This window comes from Phocoena sinus, chromosome 11, assembly GCF_008692025.1.
Source record: "Phocoena sinus isolate mPhoSin1 chromosome 11, mPhoSin1.pri, whole genome shotgun sequence".
In the NCBI taxonomy this organism is placed as follows: Eukaryota; Metazoa; Chordata; class Mammalia; order Artiodactyla; family Phocoenidae; genus Phocoena; species Phocoena sinus.
In genome coordinates, this window is record NC_045773.1 from 84615539 (window position 1) to 84638419 (window position 22881).

Here is a 22881-nt window from a genome sequence, read left to right on the forward strand (position 1 = left end):
TAACACCGATTTATGATAAAAAAACTCTCCAGAAAATGGGCGTAGAGGGAACCTACCTCAACATAATAAAGGCCATGTATGACAAACCCACAGCAAGCATCGTACTCAGTGGTGAAAAACTGAAAGCATTTCCACTAAGATCAGGAACAAGACAAGGATGTCCACTCTCACCACTCTTTTTTTTTTTTTTTTTTTTTTTTTTGTGGTACGCGGGCCTCTCACTGTTGTAGCCTCTCCCGTTGCGGAGCACAGGCTCAGCGGCCATGGCTCACAGGCCCAGCCACTCCGCGGCATGTGGGATCTTCCCGGACCGGGGCACGAACCCGTGTCCCCTGCATCGGCAGGCAGACTCTCAACCACTGCGCCACCAGGGAAGCCCTCACCACTCTTATTCAACATAGTTTTGGAAGTCCTAGCCATGGCAATCAGAGAAGAAAAAGACATAAAAGGAATACAAATTGGAAAAGAAGAAGTAAAACTGTCACAGTTTGCAGATGACATGCTACTATACATAGAAAATCCTAAAGATACCACCAGAAAACTACTATAACTAATCAATGAATTTGGTAAAGTTGCAGGATACAAAATTAATGCACAGAAATCTCTGGCATTCCTATACACCAGCAACAAAAAATCAGAAAGAGAAATTAAGGCAACAATCCCATTTACCATTGCAACAAAAAGAATAAAATACCTAGGAGTAAACCTGCTTAAGGAGGCAAAAGACTCAGAAAACTATAAAATACTGATGAAAGAAAGCAAAGGTGACATAAACAGGTGGAGAAATATACCATGTTCTTGGATTGGAAGAATCAATATTGTGAAAATGACTGTACTACCCAAAGCAGTCTGAAGATTCAAAGCAATGCCTATCAAACTACCAATGGCATTCTTCACAGAATTAGAACAAAAAATTTTACAATTCGTATGGAAACACAAAAGACCCTGAATAGCCAAAGCAATCTTGAGAAAGAAAAATGGTGTTGGAGGAATCAGGTTCCCCGACTTGATACTATACCACAAAGCTACAGTAATCAAGACAGTATGGTACTGGTGCAAAAACAGAAATACAGATCAATGGTACAGCATAGAATGCCCAGAGATAAACCCACGCACATATGGTCACCTAATTGATGACAAAGGAGGTAAGAACATACAATGGAGAAAAGACAGCCTCTTCAATAGGTGGTGCTGGAAAACTGGACAGTTACATGTAAAAGAATGAAATTAGAACACTCCCTAACACCATACACAAAAGTAAACTCAAAATGGATTAAAGACCTAAATGTAAGGCCAGACACTATAAAACTCTTAGAGGAAGACTTAGGAAAAGCACTCTCTGACATAAACATAAACCACAGCAAGATCTTTTTTGACCCACCTCCTAGAGAAAGGGAAATAAAAACAACAACAAAAAAGGGGACCTAATGAAACTTAAAAGCTTTTGCACAGCAAAGAAAACCATAAACAAGATGAAAAGACAACCCTCAGAATGGGAGAAAATATTTGCAAATGAAACAAAAGACAAAGGATTAATCTCCAAAATATACAAATAGCTCATGGAGCTCAATATCAAAAAAACCAAATAATCCAATTAAAAAATGGGTGGAAGACCTAAATAGACATTTCACCAAGGAAGACATACAGATGACCAAGAGGCACATGAAAAGATGCTCAACATCACTAATTATTAGAGAAATGCAAATCAAAACTACAATGAGGTATTGCCTCACGCCAGTCAGAATGGCCATTATCAAAAAATCTAAAAACATTAAATGCTGGAAAGGGTGTGGTGAAAAGGGAACCCTCCTGCACTGTTGGCGAGAATGTAAATTGATGCAACCACTATGGAAAACAGTATGGAAGTTCCTTAAAAAACTAAAAATAGAACTACCATATGAACCAGCAATCCCACTACTAGGCATATACCCTGAGAAAACCATAATTCAAAAAGAGACATGTACCACAATGTGCATTGCAGCACTATTTACAATAGCCAGGACACGGAAGCAACCTAAGTGTCCATCGACAAATGAATGAATAAAGAAGATGTGGCACATATATACAATGGAATATTACTCAGCCGTAAAAAGGAACGAAACTGAGTTATTTGTAGTGAGGTGGATGGACCTAGAGACTGTCATACAGAGTGAAGTAAGTCAGAAAGAGAAAAACAAGTACCGTATGCTAACGTATATATATGGAATCTAAAAAAAAAAAAAATGGTACTGATGAACCTAGTTGCAGGGCAGGAATAAAGATGTAGACAAAGAGAATGGACTTGAGGAAACGGGGTGGGAGGAGGGAGCTGGGGCGAAGTGAGCTTAACATCGACATATATACACTACCAAATGTAAAATAGACAGCTAGTGGGAAGCAGCAGCATAGCACAGGGAGATCAGCTCGGTGCTTTGTGACCACCTAGAGGGGTGGGATAGGGATGGTGGGAGGGAGGCTCAAGAGGGAGGGGATAAGGGGACATATGTATGCCTATGGCTGATTCTCTTTGGTGTATATCAGAAAGTAACACAGTATTGTGAAGCAATTATACTCCAATAAAGATCTATTTTTAAAAAAAGAAAGCAAACTTTCCTTTCAACCAAAAAAAAAAAAATTACTAAGATGAATCATACCATTTGTCTTTATAACATGCAATGCCATAATGCTATAGTATAAGACCACTTAACTCATATATGGAATCACCAAAATTGCACAATTTGTATTTCTTAGCTCATATTTGCATATGCATTTTGTTCTTATCAGAATAGTGGAAATACTGTATATAAAACTAGCTCAGCTATTTATTTCACTTTTAATATGCACATTCTATCAACAAAAGAGTAGGCTAGGGTCATCCTTGGTCTTTCTTATTTCTTACAATGCCATTGGCTTCTTTCTTCCTTGGAAGCAAGTGCTGGTTTTATTGGAAAGTGTGGCCCCACCACACCTTTCTCAGATGCAGACGTAACATGCTTATCCTATACTCATTTGAGTCTTGACAGTCGCCCATGCGATTGATGGGTCCACCCATTGGTGAGTCCACCTGAGTTCTGTACTCACCAGCCATCACAAACCCTAAGGTAAGGAACCATTGGCACACATATTATGCATATATCCTCCCCTCATGAATGTGCTCCATTGTCTCATTGGACTTCACTTACGAAACACAAGTTCAAAGATAAAATTATTAAGAACTTCAAGATGGTGGCAGCAGATTAAGCCAAACTGGGGGCTTTTCATAGAATGGGGCCCTATGAGACTGTATAGGTCACATGCCCATGAAGCTGACCCTGGCATAACAATCAATATTTTGTTTTCTTCTGTCTTATTAAAAAAAAAAAAACAACATAGTTGCAACCCATTAAATTGATGTCACAATCCACTAATGGGTCAAAACTGGCAGATTAGGAAACCCACCATTAAAAACGTAGACTCTAGTGTCAGATTGCTAGGTCTGAATCCTGCTTCACCACTCACTGCTTACGACCTTTAGGGGACCTCCCTTTTTCATATATAAAATGCAGGAAATATTATTAATTACTTCATAAAGCTGTTACGGTATTAAATGAGTTAATACATGTAATATGCTTAGAATGATGTATGTCGTATAATAAGCATCCAATAAGTATTAGATGATCATCATCGTGAATATTGTTACCATTATTATTAATTTACATCTTGCTCTAGGTAAATGCTGAAGAAAAAAGTGTTTCTTTACTGAGCAGTAAGCATCTCCACTTATTCTAAAATAGATATTGGTGAATAGGTTTACCAATACTTGTGTTTTATCTTGACTGCAAGTATGGGAAATATTATAATATTCAAATGAAAGTTAATTCTTACCACCCTTAATGCAATGAAAATACTTAAAAATTACAGTTTAATGAAAAATTCAATGAAAGGTTGCTTTATTTCTGTTCCTCCTCTCCAAGATTAAAACAGATAGATTACTGGTATTTGTCAATTATCAGTTAAAAATGAAGCAAGGATATCTGAAAGATACCATTCCTTAGCTTAAGGAACCAGAATTATTCCTTTTGTAATGAAATTCTTAGACGATGAACTTCAATCATAGGTTAAAATGCTAGAGGAGAATGTTTTCTATCTTTGCAAACATACAGCAAACATCAATTTTTGTTATAGACCCAAACTAAATCCCTAAGTCATAACATTAAATGAAAAGAGTGCAGAATCTGGTGGATATCCTGTCAATGTGTGTTGGAACAACATTAAATCAAAGTGAGCAAAATGCTGACTGATTTGCTTTGATCTGTTTTGACTCCTTGATAGTTTCATGATAAATAGTACTATTTTGTAGCTAATTTGCATATTTCCCATTATCATCTGAAGCTGTTGAGATCTCTTCCCATTGATGCCTGGACATTTAATGTTTACTTGATTCTCTCAAATTTGGTACTAAGTTTATATCTGTATAAAGTGACAGTCATTTTATATCTGATTGTCTATCAATTGCTGATACATAGACATAAATATATGGGCATATTTATGATTAATCATCTTAACATGGTGCTCAATAGACTCATTTAAATGGATTTATTTCAGGCTTTTTTTTTTTTTTTGCGGTACGTGGGCCTCTCACTGTTGTGGCCTCTCCCGTTAGGGAGCACAGGCTCTGGACGCGCAGGCTCAGCGGCCATGGCGCATGGGCCCAGCCGCTCCGCGGCATGTGGGATCTTCCCGGACCAGGGCACGAACCCGTGTCCCCTGCATTGGCAGGCAGACTCTCAACCACTGCGCCACCAGGGAAGCCCTATTTCAGGCTATTTGAAATAAAATTTAGGACATAGCAGATACTGCAGAGCAAAATATCTTATGAAAAAATTTGTTTTTATCTACTATTTATTGATAGCAGTTTCTTGAATTGTACTTTATGTGTCTTCAAAGATATGCTAAATTGAGTATATTTTAAATTCCCATTTTATGTTAAGATGGAAGATTAACTACCAATCAAAGCTAAGTTATGTCTTTAGCAAGGCATCAGCTCTGATAGCAATTTAGCATCCTCTTCAAAAATTGCTGTGGAGCAGATTAAAACACCTGAAATTCTAAGCATTTAAAGAGATATCACTTTGACTGTCTAAAGCAAATAGAAGCAGACAAATCTGTAAAATGCTGAGTTAAATTGAAAACACCCTCACTCAGATTTAAAGAATAATTCAGGTCTATTACCTGTGCCAATTAGGTATGATGAAAAATTATCCAGTCCCTTTATTCAGGATGACTGATTTGTACTGATTTGCACATTTGTACTACCTGTCACTTTACCCTGAATGAGGAGCACAGTTCACAGAATCACTAGCACCTGTCTCAGGATTAGACTAGCTTTGAAAGTGGTGATACTTGTTTTATACTTCTAGTAGGATTGGCATTGTTAAACATATTATTTTGTGTGTTTTTTTGGTTTTTTTTTTGCGGTACGTGGGCCTCTCACTGTTGTGGCCTCTCCCGTTGCGGAGCACAGGCTCCAGACGCTCAGGCTCAGCGGCCATGGCTCATGGGCCCAGCCGCTCCGCGGCATGTGGGATCTTCCCGGACCCGGGCACGAACCCGCGTCCCCTGCATCGACAGGCGGACTCTCAACCACTGCGCCACCAGGGAAGCCCAAACGTATTATTTTAAAGCATATTATTCTAGTAAGTTGAAAGAATGTTGGAGCCTTAGATGATGAAAGAGTAATTTAGTAATAATTGGGATTAATAACCAACTTTTAAAAAATGCACGTTAAGTTCATTTTTATTTTCATATTTGAGCTAGGTATTTAATCCCTTAAGTATATGCTGTGTATAATTTAGAAACAATTTTTAGAGAAGTATCTCAGCCTTCCATCTCAAGTTGATCAACTGCAGATAGATTTTGAAAATTTACAATCCTGGTTTCTCTTTTAGCCTTTGGTTTTTAGGTTCCTTGCATGAATTCTTAGTAGTCTTCTGAAGCCAAGGCATCTTTCATTTCTTTGTCTGAAATGATTGTGAATGACCATGCTAATAGAATGCTTTAAACTCAGGTGTTGCAAGTTGAAGGTGCCTTGTTTCCTGGGATGGGTGCTGCCCATAGGCTTCTCTCCTTCTTGCTCTATCTCCCCATACCCCCCTACACCCTGCAGCCACACTACCATGTTGTAATCCATTTAGGATTTTTGGCTAAGGCTCAAACTCCAATAAATGTCTGTGTAGTAAGGATAATATTTTCATGAAATACAATTCCAGCTGCATTTATATTATCAAGATGAAGATAATCCATTTTGGTTTAACTTGGCCACGCGTGAATGGGGATTGTTTGAGTTTGCAAGACTGCTTGGATTTCATTAGACATGCTTGTGCATTAGGGACATAAATTTAGCAACAGCTTTATGGTGCTGACATCTGTGACAAATTCTTTGGAAGGCAGGAGTCAGAAGAGGTGGGATTTAACCCTGTTCAGCCCTTACTACCTCCATGGCATCAGGCCTCTGAGTTGGGTTTTACAGGACTATGGTCTCTCTTCTCCACTTCACAGCCAATCATCTTGAAAGAGTGGTCCATATTGCCTGTGTTCTGTGATAGGCACCACCCTTTTATACTGCACCCCAATATAATCTGATATTTTATGCTCTGCTAAAATAACTCTCACCTAGTTGACCAGATCATCAGGGTGCCGGAGGACACTTTTTAATACTGATTATTCCTTTGCACTTGACTTTTGCTTTTCCCATGGCTTCCGTAACATCTCACTCTTATTTTTTCTTGTTCTTTCCTTATTTCTTTTCAATCTTTGTGAGTTCCTCTTCTTCCCATCCCTTCAATTTTTTTTTTCTAGAATTCTGCCCCCAGCCATCTTCTATTTTCATTCCAAGTTCTCTCCCAGACCCTTGGCTTTATTTACCAACTGTACTCTGACAGTTTCCAAATCAGTATCCTTAACCTAGAACTTCATCCTAGTTAACAGATTTATATTTCCAACCACTTAATTGACATGTCTTTCAAGATGCCTAACAGAGGACTCAAAGCAGCATACGAAAATCAGAACTCATACTCTCCCTTCTTAACCACGCCCACCCCCTTCCTTTTCCGTCCCTTGTCTTGATAAATAGCTCTCCTAACCACTGAGACACCCAAGCCATAAACCTTAGATTCCCGCTTTGACTCTTCCGTCTCTCTCACCTCACACATCCAGGCAGTCACGGAGTCCTGTCAGTACCTTTACGTGTCTCTCGTGTCCCCTCCTGTCCATCCCGCTGCCAATGCCTTCATTCAGGACCTGCAATGTCTAGTGTGTCTCCACAGCCCCACAGAACAGTGCCTGTCCCACTACCCCAATGGGGGCTGTGGGTTCTGTGCTTCAGAACCTCATGACCCATCATTCCATACTTTATTTCCCATTCCACTTCTTTGAACTCTCCAGGATACCAGCCTTCTGTCACTTCAGTCTGACCCATATTACAGGCTTTCCTTTCTACAATCCTGGCTAATCTTCTCACTCTGACCCGTTATCTCCACATCAGCAATATCGTCCTAGAGACCCTTGAGTAATACCTTTCCTTCCTTATCTTCCCCTCCACACCCACCCTGCCATGAATCCACACTCCCTTCCTCCTAGGCAGCCCTCTTTCCAGGGCACTCCCCCAGCCCGATGCTCCCTGCATCAAATCCTTCAGTTGCTCTTCATCATCTTCAGGCTCAAGTTCAGATTCTTGGTTTCGTCAATCAGGTTGTCTGAATCATCCCTGCCTCCTTGCTGCAGCCATGCTCATCTGACTTCAGTCCCTGGAACAGACCATGCATTCCAGTGCCTCTGAGTCTTTGCATATACTGATCTTTCTGTCTAGAATGCCCTTCCTCTGCTCCTCAATAACTAATTCTACTTGTCTTTTGATTTGTAGCTTCTGTCTCTCAGAAGCCTTCTTTGACTGACCACCACACCCACCTGTCACCCTTGCCTACCTCTCTGAACTCTTGACAGCCGGTGTAGCACTAGTTACATTTATCATTCTGTTCTACTGATTTTTCCATTTAAGTTTCTAGTAGACAGTAAGCATCTTGAGACCAGTGCCTTGTTCATCTCTTCCGTGGCTGGTATCCAGCACATGCCTGGGCGTGAGAAGGTTTGGTAAATATTGGCACAGTAAATGAATGAATGAATGAACAAAAATTGAGGAATTTAAGAGCACTGTGTAGTTCTGTTATATGGCAAGTATGCCATTTGTTACCTTGATACATTTTCTAGGGTATAGAACGTAATTTGAGTATGGCTAACTCTTTTACAGACTGAAATACGCAAGGTCATTTGGAGGTAGTTGGACCAGCCAGAATTAAGAATAGGAATCATGATTTTTCGGCCACTTATTAAGTAACTTCAAGTCACTGGGGTCCATTGAGGAACAATTCAATTATTCTGATAAACTAAAACTAATTTGCAGTGTAATTTTTATAAGGTTACAAAATTAGAAATGAAAAAAACCATAAAACTATATATACTTGTTGGCTTAGGTAAACCAACTCAGAAGTATTTTATTTTTCTCAGATCCATGTATCTGTTACGGACTTTATAAAGTATATCAAAATTTATATAGATTATAAAATAATTTTGTCATGAATTCTAATTATTATATATATGTGTTTTAGTCTTTGTACTTTGAATATTTCTGATTTTGATGAAAATCTAAAACATCTGTATCTGAAAAGAATAAACTAGAAATGAAGGGATAAGAACAAAATTACCTTTGATCTGGGGAAATCAATGATAATAATCCTACTTTTACTTTCTGTCTACACTTAGAAAATTTTGTTATGCCCATTTAAAGTCAAGGTGAACTAACCATGGTGGTTAAGATGAAGTCTATGCAAAGAGTTAATAGTCAAATTTAAACATCAGTTGCATAACGGATGATATTTAATACCTGGAGTGGGAGTCAGGAAATAGGAAGAAGCCAGATACACTTCAAACTGCAGTTAAGTAAACTCAGCCTATCTAAGTGGATGGATAAAGTTATTTTCATGTAATATTCTAAATTGCCAAAGAAAAATATCACTTGTGATATTTCTTGTTCCTGTAAAGAGTTTCCATTTGAGTTTATGGGTCAGAATGAAACATATGGAGACAATTAGTGATTAAAAAACATTCGGGCAATATGGCTGTACTAAGTTAGATACACTCAGAATATTAGCTGTTATTTGATTAGTTTTTCGTTCTGCCTAATGGTAATATTCTTTAGTTCAGGTGAGTGGTGTGAGGAAGATATCGTGCAAGTTGTTATAAGGATCAGAGGAGGGCTGGCCAGCATCCTTTCATCAGGAAGTGTTATCACATGGGAATCCCTCTTCCTCTCCACCTCCCTACTTGCTAAACTTCACATAGAGTTACCTTTCTGGAAGTGCTTTCTTAATTTCATTAAGATGTTGTGATGACAACAGTCTGTATCTAAGAAGGGTTTTATTGGAAATTCAATATATTTCACATATGAATATAGCTCACTTTAGCATTAGCTAATGAAAATAATTTGTATGTCACTTTCTTACCAATTTTACTTCGAATTACGCCTCTGGTAACTGATGTGACACAAAGACAGCATAATCTTCCTTTTAAACAGATCTATATCCTTTTTTCTTCTTAGAATATTATCTTATATACTGAAAGCCATGAGCTCCTTGTTGCTCACATTTTTTTCTCAGTAATCTACTGGATTTAATGAGCTGCTTTTTAAAATCAATATTTTATTTTTAATTTAACATTTTTATGAGAAAGTCTCAGTAGTAAATCATAGTAAAATGTTTATAGTCATGCTAGACTTTCCTGCTTACAAAAAGAGCTTCCACTTAATAGATATTCCATAAAGTATTTAAAACTGGGCGTTAGCTCTGTTATTTTTCTTTTTATTTATCCTGATAAGTTCCAATCAGTTTCAAACACTGAACACATTCAAATATGGTTCATAGTATTATTTTAAAAGAACTTTTAATAATTCTGGTGAGAAAGTATCCTTTAAACAAGATCGTTGGGCTTAAATACTGATTATTAGCAATTACCTGAATGTATCATTCATTAATTACTTGGTAACTTTTCTTACTTAACATTAAAATTTTAACATATTTAAAATATTTTAATGTTACTAAACGAACACACTGATGTACTGAAACTAGGAAATGCTTTCATTTCAGCCGTTCTAGTTGCAGAAAGGCTAAAAATGCACAAGCACTAGTTTGCCATTTCTGTAAGGGAAACAGATTCTTATTGATTACGAGCTACACACTAATGACATGACTGCCCTACCTCAGCAGCTCCGCTTTCATTTTTTAGGCAATAAAATTCATAAGGGATAAGTGAAAAATAATTGAGGAGCATTTTTATTTTCACTAGAGTGTTTGTTATTGCTTTGCTGTGTAATATACACTAACATGTCTATTCATGATTCAAAGAAGAAAGATTAGAGCTGAATTGCAGTGCAGTGTGCATCCAAGCATTGAATTTGATCCTCAGCGTAGTAATTGAATGAGAGCAGTATTGTGTATCAAATTTATCCTCGCTCTTTAGTTTGTTAGCAAATGGCTTTTATTACGAAGGTTTTAGGGTAGGGGAGGACTTAAAAAAATCGAATCCCTTTTCTTCTTTCTGGCAGACGTGGGTATCTGGAGTGGTGTTTTTTGTACATTGTAGGGGAGGGAGAGAGAGAGGTAATAACATTTAGAGACGGAAAACAGAAGGCAGAGGACTTGCAGGAGGTTTTTGGACCACTGCCTTCACAGCAGGAGGAACAGGGGGTGTCTCAGCTGCCTGCCCTCACCCAGCAAGTACCTGAAGGAGTCAGAAAGGGGATTTGCAGGGGCTACTGCCCCAGTATTCTTTCTAGACCATAGCTTTTGGACACATGGTGTATTAGTTGCCTATTGCTGCTGTAACAAATTACCACGAACATGGTGCCTTAAAACAGCACACGCTTATTATCTTAGGGTTCTGGAGGTCAGAATTACACAAGGGTCCTCACTGGGCTGTAATCACACTGTTGGCGAGGCTTTATTCCTTCTAGAATCTCTAAGAGGAAAGTTTCTATTCTTGCCTTTTTCCAGTTTTTAGAGGTTGTCTGCAATTCCCTCGTTTATGGCCCCCTTCCATCTTCAAAGCCAGCAATGGTCAGTCAACTCCTTCTCACATCACATCACCCTGACACTGGTACCCCTGCCCCTCTCTTTCACTTACAGGGACCTTTGTGGCTGCATTGGGTCCACCTGCATAATCCAGGATAATCTCCCCATCTGAAGGTCAGCTGATTAGCAATTCCATCTGCTACCTTAATTCACCTCTGCCATGCGATGTAATATATTCAGTTTCTGAGGATTAGGATGGAGACGTGGGGGGGCGCGGGTATTATCTCACTTACCACACATAGCCTAATTTATTGATCCCTGTGTAGGTGTACTCCAGTCTTCTTTCTCTTCACCCCTTTTTATCCTCCTCCTCAAAATGCTGCACTGCCGGGCTTCCCTGGTGGCGTAGTGGTTGGGAGTCCGCCTGCTGATGCGGGGGACATGGGTTCGTGCCCCAGTCTGGGAAGATCCCTCATGCCGCGGAGCGGCTGGGCCCGTGAGCCATGGCCGCTGAGCCTGCGCATCCGGAGCCTGTGCTCCGCAGCGGGAGGGGCCGCGGCAGTGAGAGGCCCACGTACAGGAAAAAAAAAAAAAAAGCTGTACTGCCAAGTGTGGCCAGATTGGGGCAACACAGAGAATTAGTGGACTGGGCTAGCGGCTTTTAAATTGTACTCTCCTTACATTCTATCTCAATGCAGCAAATATTTTTGAGTGCCTGCTGTTTATTCTTTCAACAAACACCTTTTGAACACCTGTGTGCTGAGCTCTATTACATGCTAGCTACAGAGCAGTGAATAATATGGGTGTGGTACCTGCTCTCTTGGAGCCTGCACTTTGGTGGAGACTGACAAACACTAAAACACCAAAATAAACAAGAAAAATATCAGGTAGTAAGTGCTAGTGAGAGAGAATTAAAACAGAGCAATGTGAATGACTGGGTGACTACTTGAACTGGAGGAGGGTTTCCTGAGATCTAAATGAGAAAGAGCAGCTTCCCTTGGGAAAAGGGAGGAAAGAACATTCCAGGTAGAAGGTGTAAAAAGGACAAAGCCATAAGGTAGCAATGAGTTTTCTGCTGGAGAAACAAAATGTACCTGGAGTTTAATGGCAAAGGGAAATTGGTATGAAATGTGGTCTAAGAGGGAGTTCAGGGCCAGAACACATTTCTGTAAGCCATGGTAAGGAACTTGGATTCTATGTATGTTGGAAAGTATCAGAGTTTCCAGGTAATTTTTATAACCTATTAATATTACTTGGCTTTTGTGTGGTGAATGACTCAGAGGAAAGCAAGAGTAGAAGAAGAGGAGCACTAATTTGTAAGCTGTTGTAATAGCCCATCCAACAGATAGTGGTGATTAAACCAAGCTAATAGTGGAGCTGGAAATAATATTCACATATTTGGGATATATTTAAAAGGAGATTGAATTGACAGGCCAAGAATGGAATGGAAATAGGGAGTGAGAACAAGATGGAAATAAGGATAATTTCCAGATTTGGGGGTTGGGTGGAGGTGCCATGTCATGGGATGAGGAATATAGAGGATGAACAGTTTACAGTGGGGACCTGGAGTTCTCTTATGACCATGTTAAGTTTGAGATGCCCATTAGACATCCAAGGCAAGTTGTCAAGTTAGGCAATAGGATATATGAGCTTGGGGACCTATGAAGAGGCTGGTATATTGAATAGATTAGAGAGTTGTTGCCATATTAATGGTATTCAAGCCATCATCAGGATGAGATTATCTAAGAAGCGTGTGTAAATAGAGAAGTAGACTCACGATATAGCTCTGGGGGTACTGCAACACTTAGAAGTTGAACAGAGAAGGATAGGTTGACCAAGAAGACTGAAGAGAAGCATCTGTTGATTCTGCTGAAACCAGAGTGAAATGGAGAAATAGACAGACAGACAAATAGATAGGTAGACAGAAAGAGAGAGAGAAAGATCACTTGTATTAAAAGCTGCTAAGAGATCAAGTAAGATGAGAACCTAAAGGTGACCATTATGGTCACTGATTTTGACAAGAGCAGTCTTTATGAGATGCTGCTACAGAGGTTGGACTAGGTGTGGGGCTAAGTATGTGGGTAAGGGATGGAGGCAGTGATTTTAGACAGCTTACCATGAGGTGCTCAGCTAGGGTGGGGCATTTTGAGATGAGAAATCATTGCATTATCACTTTTTTCCAAAAACCTACTTTTTCCTACCTATAGAAGAAAAGTTTATTTTTATATGATGTACAGGCATTCTATTATTACATTTACAATGTACAATTAAATTTAGAGGAAGCAAAATTGCTAAGACTCAAACAAGAAATAATTTCATGAGCAGTTGAAAATTATGTTAAAGCTTATTATAAGGGGATTAGAAGAAATCTTGAATGTGTGCCAGACGATTATTGGCACACCAGAATTTCACAGATGGATGGTATATGGCAAAAAGGGACACTTACCTGTTGACATTGGGATCGAGTAAGACTAAACTTCTGTTTTTATGAAAATCCTGAGGGATGCTAAAACTAATCATGTGTCCCATTAGAGGCTAAACCCCCTACCCTAGCTGGCAACTACCCTTAGTGAGTTGTGGTTAGGACGTCTGAGCTATTTATAGCAATAACTATACAACCATTGCGCATAACGATTGCTGTTATGATCTAAATTTACTGTGCCAGTTTAAACGAGCCGTCGTAATAAAGGGAAAATGTAAGGTTTTGAAGTGCTTGCATAATATTGCCCTCGATGAAAAACTGAATATTTTTGTAAAAACTTAAATTTCTTGTGTAATCTATCCTTGCAAGAAGGTGTTTTAAGTTTTTAATGTTGCATCTTTACCTTCTTCCATGGAGTGTGTCTTTAGTTGCTTTTTTGTGTGTGATTTTCTTTTTTTAAATTAATTTTTAGTGGAGTATAGTTGATTTAGTTGTGTTAGTTTCAGGTGTACAGCAAAGTGAATCAGTTATACATATACATATACCCACTCTTTTTTAGATTCTTTTCCCATATAGGGCATTACAGAGTATTGAAGAGTTCCCTGTGCTATACAGTAGGTCCTTATTAGTTACCTGTTTTATATTTAGTAGTGTGTATATGTCAATCCCAATCTACCAATTTATCCGCCCCCTCCCCTTTTTAGTTGCTTTTTACCGTGGCACTGACAGAAGGGGAACATATTGTATCGTTCAAATTCTTTACCATTGTATTTTGGCCTTGCTGGCAATTCTCTGGTGTTAATTTTAATTTTCTGGTTTTCAGGCCTGCTTTTGAACTTTCACCTTGAGCGTTCACATAACTTTGAACACTCATCATGAATGTTCATCATATTTTTGAACATTCACATTGGCTCACTGATCTTGGCCCTGGATGAAGTACAGTAGCTCCCCCTTACCTGTGGTTTTGCTTTCTGCAGTCAACTGTGGTTTAAAAATAGTAAATGGAAAATTCCAGAAACAACAGTTAATAAGTTTTATTTTATTTTACTTCTTCAATTTATACATTTTTAGTTTTGTTTTGTGCTTTACATCTTTATTGGAGTATAATTGCTACACAATGGTGTGTTAGAGGGTGCAAGAGGGTTCCCTTTTCTCCACACCCTCTCCAGCATTTATTGTTTATAGACTTTTTGATGATGGCCATTCTGACTGGTGTGAGGTGATACCTCACTGTAGTTTTGATTTGCATTTCTCTAATGATTAGTGATGTTGAGCATCCTTTCATGTGTTTATTGGCAATTTGTATATCTTCTTTGGAGAAATGTCTATTTAGGTCTTCTGCCCATTTTTGGATTGGGTTGTTTGTTTTTTTCATATTGAGCTGCATGAGTTGCTGTATGTTTTGGAGATTATTCCTTTGTCAGTTGCTTTGTTTGCAAATATTTTCTCCCATTCTGAGAGTTGTCTTTTCGTCTTGTTTATGGTTTCCTTTGCTGTGCAAAAGCTTTTAAGTTTCATTAGGTCCCATTTGTTTATTTTTGTGTTTATTTCCATTTCTCTAGGAGGTGGGTCAAAAAGGATCTTGCTGTGATTTATGTCATAGAGTGTTCTGCCTCTCTTTTCCTCTAAGAGTTTAGTGGAAAAGTGTCTCTATAGTGCCTCTATAGTGTCTGCGTTTACATTTAGGTCTTTAGTCCATTCTGAGTTTATTTTTGTGTATGGTGTTAGGGAGTGTTCTATTTTCATTCTTTTACATGTAGCTGTCCAGTTTTCCCAGCACCACTTATTGAAGAGGCTGTCTTTTCTCCATGGTATATTCTTGCCTCCTTTATCAAAAATAAGGTGACCATATGTGTGTGTGTTTATCTCTGGGCTTTCTATCCTGTTCCATTGATCTATATTTCTGTTTTTGTGCCAGTACCATACTGTGTTGATTACTGTAGCTTTGTAGTATAGTTTGAAGTCAGGGAGCTTGGATCCTCCAGTTCTGTATTTCTTTCTCAAGATTGCTTAGGCTATTCGGGGTCTTTTGTGTTTCCATACAAATTGTGAAATTTTTTGTTCTAGTTCTGTGAAAAATGCCATTGGTAGTTTGATAGGGATTGCACTGAATCTATAGATTGCTTTGGGTAGTATAATTACTTTCACATTGGTGATTCTTCCAATCCAAGAACATGGTATATCTCTCCATCTGTTTGTATCATCTTTAATTTCTTTCATCAGTGTCTTATAGTTTTCTGCATACAGGTCTTTTGTCTCCTTAGATAGGTTTATTCCTAGGTATTTTATTCTTTTTGTTGCAATGGTAAATGAGAGTGTTTCCTTAATTTCTCTTTCAGATTTTTCATCATTAGCATGTAGGAATGCAAGAGATTTCTGTGCATTAATTTTGTATCCTGCTACTTTACCAAATTTATTGATTAGTTCTAGTAGTTTTCTGGTACCATCTTTAGGATTCTCTATGTAAAGTATCATGTCATCTGCAAACAGTGACAGCTTTACTTCTTCACTTCCGATTTGGATTCCTTTAATTTCTTTTTCTTCTCTGATTACCGTGGCTAAAACTTCCAAAACTATATTGAATAATAGTGGTGAGAGTGGGCACCCTTTTCTTGTTCCTGATGTTAGAGGAAGTGGTTTCAGTTTTTCACCATTGGGAACGATGTTGGCTGTGGGTTTGTCATACATGGCCTTTATTATGTTGACATGTTTTTAATTTCAGGCTGTTCTGAGAAGCGCCGTGAAATCTTGTGCTCTCCCACCTCTTCCCACCTGGGAGGTGAATCATCCCTTTGTCTGGTGTGGCCTGCTCTTTAGATACTTTAGTCTAAAGACTCTCTTGGTTATTAGATTGACTGTAGAGGTATCGCAGTGCTTGTGTTCGAAGTAACCCTTATTTTACTTAATAATGGCCCCAAAGTGCAAGAGTAGTGATGCTGGCAATTCGGATATTCTCTTACTGTGCCTAATTTAGAAATTAAAGTTTATCGTAGTATGTTCATATAGGAAAAAAGATAGTATTTTCAGTGGAAATAATAAGTCAACAGTCAATCTAAGCAAGAAATGGAGAATTTTATTTGAGCCAATCTGTGGATTATAACCTGGAAGACAGTCTCTGAGAGCTCTGAGAACTGTTTGAAGAGGTAAAGGGGGGAGGCCAGTACATATATATGATTTTGACAAAGGGATATATGCAATCAAGCGCTCAGCTTTTTTTTTTGATTTAATTTAATTTACTTTTTTATACAGTAGGCTCTTTTTAGTCATCAATTTTATACACATCAGTGTATACATGTCAATCCCAATCACCCAATTCAAGCGCTCATCTTGACAGAAGGTTATTGCTAGTTGCGAGGAACAGACATCTTAGTTAATGGTTTTAGTGCTTTTCTAAGTATGGGAAGATGCAAGAATCCAGGTTCATTGTCCATTAATTACAGCATGGTACCACCAATTTATTATGTGTTCAGATAACATTTAATGATGTGGGAAATGCTCATGATATGATTTCAAAGTTTAAAAATCTCTTGAAATTATATATACATTAGTATCTCAGTTTTATGAGTGTGTGAGAGAGCGAGAGAGAAACTCTGGATCAGGAGATTAGGACGTTTATTTTCTTCATCTTCCAAGTTTTCTAAAATGCATGCATGTGTATTAAATAATCTATAATCAGAAAATGCTATTTAAAAATATTTCCCCTGGAAATTCATATTCCCCTATTTTAAATTTTATATAACATTTTTAATAAAAATTCAAGTCCTTTTTCGTATCACAAAGTAACTTTCTTGCTTTTCTTTTTTCCATCACTGTTTATTTCTGTGAATTCCTTTCCAACCTTTCTTGCTCAGTGCTGCTGAAGGAGGTGGCTTACACGTCTCCATTTAGTGGTGAACAAATCCTACACCATGCCTCTACCAAACACTTCTATCTTTGTATTTTCTCTTTTTGTCACCATACTCAATGTTGAGCTTTGTTGATTTGTCTCCTTGCTGTTTATATCATTATGGTTGCCATTTTCCATCTCAGTGCCCTTTCCATTTTATTTGTTATTATTGATCTCTTTCTTCTTTTCTTGTGAAATGTTTATCCTAAAACACATCTGCAAGCCATTCAGAGCTCTGCTTGGATACAGTTAAACGTTTCATTGAATGTGAGCATTAACAATATATTTCTTTGGTATCTGTAGGTTTCTCTTTGTGGTTCCCTTGAAAGCAGGTGCCATACTTGGATGAAAAAATGTTGTCCAAAAAAGTCATGGACATAGGTCATAGTCTACTGAGACCAGCATCTACCTCTAAAGGTTGACTCCAGGGACACTTTGTGGATGAGTATGATTGTTGTCTTCTAAGGTATTTCAGAAGGTAGAAATGAATGTCAGACACACCTTAACTTTCCTTTTTAAACCATTTTGGAGATAACATTTGATAAAATGTGCAACTCTATTTGAAATTAGTTTATTCTGCCTCTATACATTCTCAGAATTATGGACTCCACACGTGAATAAAGTGGAATTTATTTTTCTATCATTTAATTAATGTTTTCTACCATCAATGTAATGTTTATTATTTCCTTGAGTTCTGTGTTCCAGAATTTGATGGAGAGACAAGCATCACCTTGCCCTATCCTTGTTGACTCCAATTTTATAGACTTGGATTACTCCCTTTCACCTCTCTTAGGACAGAATAATTGTAAGCTATTTTCCTTGCCCTTTGAAGTGTCTTTCCCTGTACTTTTCTTAGCTCAAGGATTGCTTTGTTGAGCTTGTGACCATAACTATGCATTTACTCCAGGCCAAATACATGAGAACATCATCACATATTCTGTTTTGTTTTCTATATTCTTTTTTCTGATATTGCTGAACTGCAGTTTCGTTTGCATCCATGCTCTGAGTTATAAGATGCTATGGAGTTAGGACAGAATCATTAGACCTGCTAGGTGAGCTGTGTCCTTGGGGAGATGGGTTGCAGAGATAACCCAAAATAGCTGCCTATGCAGAAATCATCATTTTGATGATGATTGTGTAGTGATTCCTGTATATATATATATTTTTTTTCAATTAATATATACACAGGATGATTTAACTGAGAAAACTCTAGTGAATGAAAAATTACCTTGGATTGCTTATGCACACATGAGCTGGTGGAAGGAAAGGATTATTAGGTGACAAGGTTGTTGGCTGAGAGTAAAAACCAGTCTGGGATTAAATTATTGCTGCAGGTAATCCTCAAAATGACAGATGAATGGATAAAGAAGATGTGGTATATATACACAATGGAATGTTAGCCATAAAAACGAATAATGCCAGTTGCAGCAACATGGATGGACCTAGAGATTATCATATTAAGTGAAGTAAGTTAGAGAAAGACAAATATCATATGATATCATTTATATGTGGAATCTAAAGTATGACACAAATGAACTTATTTACGAAACAGAAAGACTCACAGACATAGAAAACAAGCTTATGGTTACCAAAGGGGGTAGTGGCAGGAGGGGGCGGGGAGATAAATTAGGAGTTTGGGATTAACATATACACACTACTATATATAAAATAGTTAAACAATAAGGACCTACTGTATAGCACAGGGAACTATATTCAATATCTTGTAATAGCCTATAATAGAAAAGAATATGAAAAATAGTATATATGTATAACTGAATCACTTTGCTGTACGCTTGAAACGAACACAACATTGTAAATTATACTTCAATAAAAAATGGAATTAATCCATGTAAATTAATCTAACATGTCTAATCAGCTTTGGGGATAGCTCTGTCATTCCTGGTTTTTGAAAAGGATAGTAGAGAAGTAATTAAAAAGTAATTAAAAGGGAAAATTGTTTCTCTAGGAGAAACAAAAAGGGCTTGAGTTTGGTTATATTTCCTCTCTCTCTTCCTTCCTTCCTTTTTCACTTGGCTGTACCTTCTAAGCTTCCACTAGGGCTCTGCCATAGCCCTTATGCCTCTTACCTCAGGGCACCTTATTAGTGGTGTGTATGTATTTCTGTCTACTCATTGGTCTGTAAGCAACTGGAAAAAATCTACATCTCATTTATATCCTAGGAGGTCACATCGGCTCATATTGTGCCTTACATATAATTGATCCTCAGCGAAGGTAAAGGCATATTTTATGCTTAATTAAGAATGACTTCATAACTTTAACAATATGAAGTATTATCATGGGAAATGTGTTAACTATTTGTGCTCTGGGAAACAAGCTTCCATTTGAGAAATAGAAGGGGTTTTAAGACAAAAGATAAAAACATTTTCTAGACTGTAAGGGTAATCAAATACTGGAATAGATGATCAGAGAAGGAGGTGAAATCTCCATCCCCAGGGATTTTAAATGATTGGGCAGAGAAAACATCCATGCGAATGACTGAAGCATTAGACCTGTCTTGAGGCAAACAGATGGACAGAATGACAAATGGTCCTGTGATTCTTTGATTACTTGGCCTGGAGAAGAGAAGAGGGAGGGAAGACATTAAAACTACTTCAAATATGGAAAACAGCTCTTATTGCTTCCCGTGGGAGAACAAGTCGAAGGAGCTTAACCTAAAGTCTTAGAAATTTGGGTTACTTTTATAGTTAAGGGTTTTAAGACATAGGTTGTGAAAATACTGTGGACACCTTCAGAGTAAAAGATTGATTTGTGTGAGATGTGGAGTCAGCTCTATGATCCTGTTACAGTAAAAAATATTTTTTTATGTTACTCTGAATAGAGAGAATAATTATTTCAGCGTATAACATTCTTTTGGGAAAGGCAAACTTCTAAAAGGAGTATTTTCAAGCACCAAGCATCATCACTGTTTCAGGGCTAGGAGGAGAGAGCAGAGATAATAGGTAGGAAATCCTTCCCATCTAAGTACTTGTACAAGGCTGTGTTATTTTTTATTTTTTCCCAACACTGGCTTTTTTTCAATCCAACTCTCTTTTATTTATTTATTTTTAATTTTTTTTATTTTTAAACATCTTTATTAGAGTATAATTGCTTTACAATGGTGTGTCAGTTTCTGCTTTATAACAAAGTGAATCAGTTATACATATACATATGTCCCCATATCTCTTCCCTCTTGCATCTCCCTCCCTCCCACTCTCCCTATCCCACCCCTCTAGGTGGTCACAAAGCACCAAGCTGATCTCTCTATGCTATGCGACTGCTTCCCACTAGCTATCTATTTTACATTTGGTGGTGTATATATGTCCATGCCACTCTCTCACTTTGTCCCAGCTTACCCTTCCCCCTCCCCATATCCTCAAGTCCATTCTCTAGTAGGTCTGCATCTTTATTCCCATCTTGTCCCTAGGTTCTTCTGACCATTTTCTTTCTTTTTTTTTCTTTTAGATTCCATATATATGTGTTAGCATACGGTATTTGTTTTTCTCTTTCTGGCTTACTTCACTCTGTTTGACAGTCTCTAGGTCCATCCACCTCACTACAAATAACTCAGTTTTGTTCCTTTTTATGGCTGAGTAATATTCCATTGTATATATGTGCCATATCTTCTTTATCCATTCATCTGTCGATGGACACTTAGGTTGCTGCCATGTCCTGGCTATTGTAAATAGAGCTGCAGTGAACATTGTGGTACATGACTCTTTTTGAATTATGGTTTTCTCAGCGTATATGCCCAGTAGTGGGATTGCTGGGTTGTATGGTAGTTCTATTTTTAGTTTTTTAAGGAACCTCCATACTGTTCTCCATAGTGGCTGTATCAATTTACATTCCCACCAACAGTGCAAGAGGGTTCCTTTTTCTCCACACCCTCTCCAGCATTTATTGTTTGTAGATTTTTTGATGATGGCCATTCTGACTGGTGTGAGATGATATCTCATTGTAGTTTTGATTTGCATTTCTGTAATGATTAATGATGTTGAGCATTCTTTTATGTGTTTGTTGGCAATCTGTATATCTTCTTTGGAGAAATGTCTATTTAGGTCTTCTGCCCATTTTTGGGTTGGGTTGTTTTTTTTCTTGATATTGAGCTGCATGAGTTGCTTGTATGTTTTGGAGATTAATCCTTTGTCAGTTGCTTCATTTGCAAATATTTTCTCCCATTCTGAGGGTTCTCTTTTCATCTTGTTTATGGTTTCCTTTGCTGTGCAAAAGCTTTTAAGTTTCATTAGGTCCCATTTGTTTATTTTTATTTCCATTTCTGTAGGAGGTCGGTCAAAAAGGATTTTGCTGTGATATATGTCATAGAGTGTTCTGCCTTTGTTTTCCTCTAAGAGTTTGATGGTGTCTGGCCTTACATTTAGGTCTTTAATCCATTTTGAGTTTACTTTTGTGTATGGTGCTAGGGAGTGTTCTAATTTCATTCTTTTACATGTAGCTGTCCAGTTTTCCCAAGTGCTGTGTTATTAAATCAGTAGCCAGTGGGTGAGGAGAGGCTGGGAAATAGCCCTGCTCTTCTGGGTCAGCCTTGTCTTGGTCACTGAACCTTTTCCCAATGAAAATATAGAAGAATTGGGGGCTACAAAAATCTTGTCAATACAAGGGGAATCAGAATACCTACGAAAAATAATCTTCATTAGGTATTTGACTGTAATTTCAACATTCAGCCACACGATGTCACAATTGGATTTTGATTCTCACTGTGTATTTGTCTCAAATAATAGATGAAGGCGTTTTCAAAGCTGGAGAGGAAAGATCAGAAACGCGGGGGGCTGCAGAAGTCCAAGAAGATGAAGATACTCAAGTTGAGATTCCAATTGATCAGGTAGTCTCCATACCTTAAAAATATGTGTAAACCAAATACTATTTTTCTTTCAAGTTTTGTGTTACCTGCCCTGTGCTGTTCTTATGCAGGTGCGAGTTAAACGCTCTCAGGTGCTAGCTATGTGGCTGAACGACCTTAAAAATAAAACAAAACACCTTCAGTTCTTCCTCGTATTCCCACAAAGAGGAGCTATTTGGACAGAGTCTTTATTGTTACAGACAATAGTATATCTTTAATAAACAGCATTGAAGAATGAGGTGGGTTGGAGTTAGGTATGAGAAACACGGCAAAAGTTTGATACAAAAAAGAGTATTGGCTTGGGCGTTTTTAATCTAGAAAAAAGTCCTTCATTTAGAAAAGCAGTTTAAAAGTGCCGTTATTTTCTCTCCTTTAGGGTCCTTGAAATGGCGATGGTTGAAATTTGTTTTTTGTAAAGGAATTGCTTATATAAACGCAGCTCAAATATTTGCTAAGTGTGTATTGATTTTCTTTTTAGGCCAATGGGACACTGTACTTTTAGGAGTGTGTGTGTGTGTACACACATGTGCTTATAGAAGGAACTAAGTAGTGTTCATTCTGGGTAAATGATACAAGAAATAAAAGTTGTTAAGGTTTTTTAATAGAATTCAATCAAGTTTCTTACAATTCTAAGTGTGGA

At 37.8% G+C, this 22881-nt stretch overlaps 1 protein-coding gene across 2 annotated transcripts in view; it reads left to right on the forward strand.

Moving 5' to 3' along the window:
* Positions 1-22881, forward strand: part of DCDC2 (doublecortin domain containing 2) — a 157663-nt gene that overhangs the window by 111295 nt on the left and 23487 nt on the right. For both annotated transcript variants that reach the window (XM_032650284.1, XM_032650285.1), the window contains one exon: positions 22123-22223. In XM_032650284.1, coding sequence (XP_032506175.1) covers positions 22123-22223 — 101 coding nt within the window. The remainder of the gene's footprint in view (positions 1-22122; positions 22224-22881) is intronic.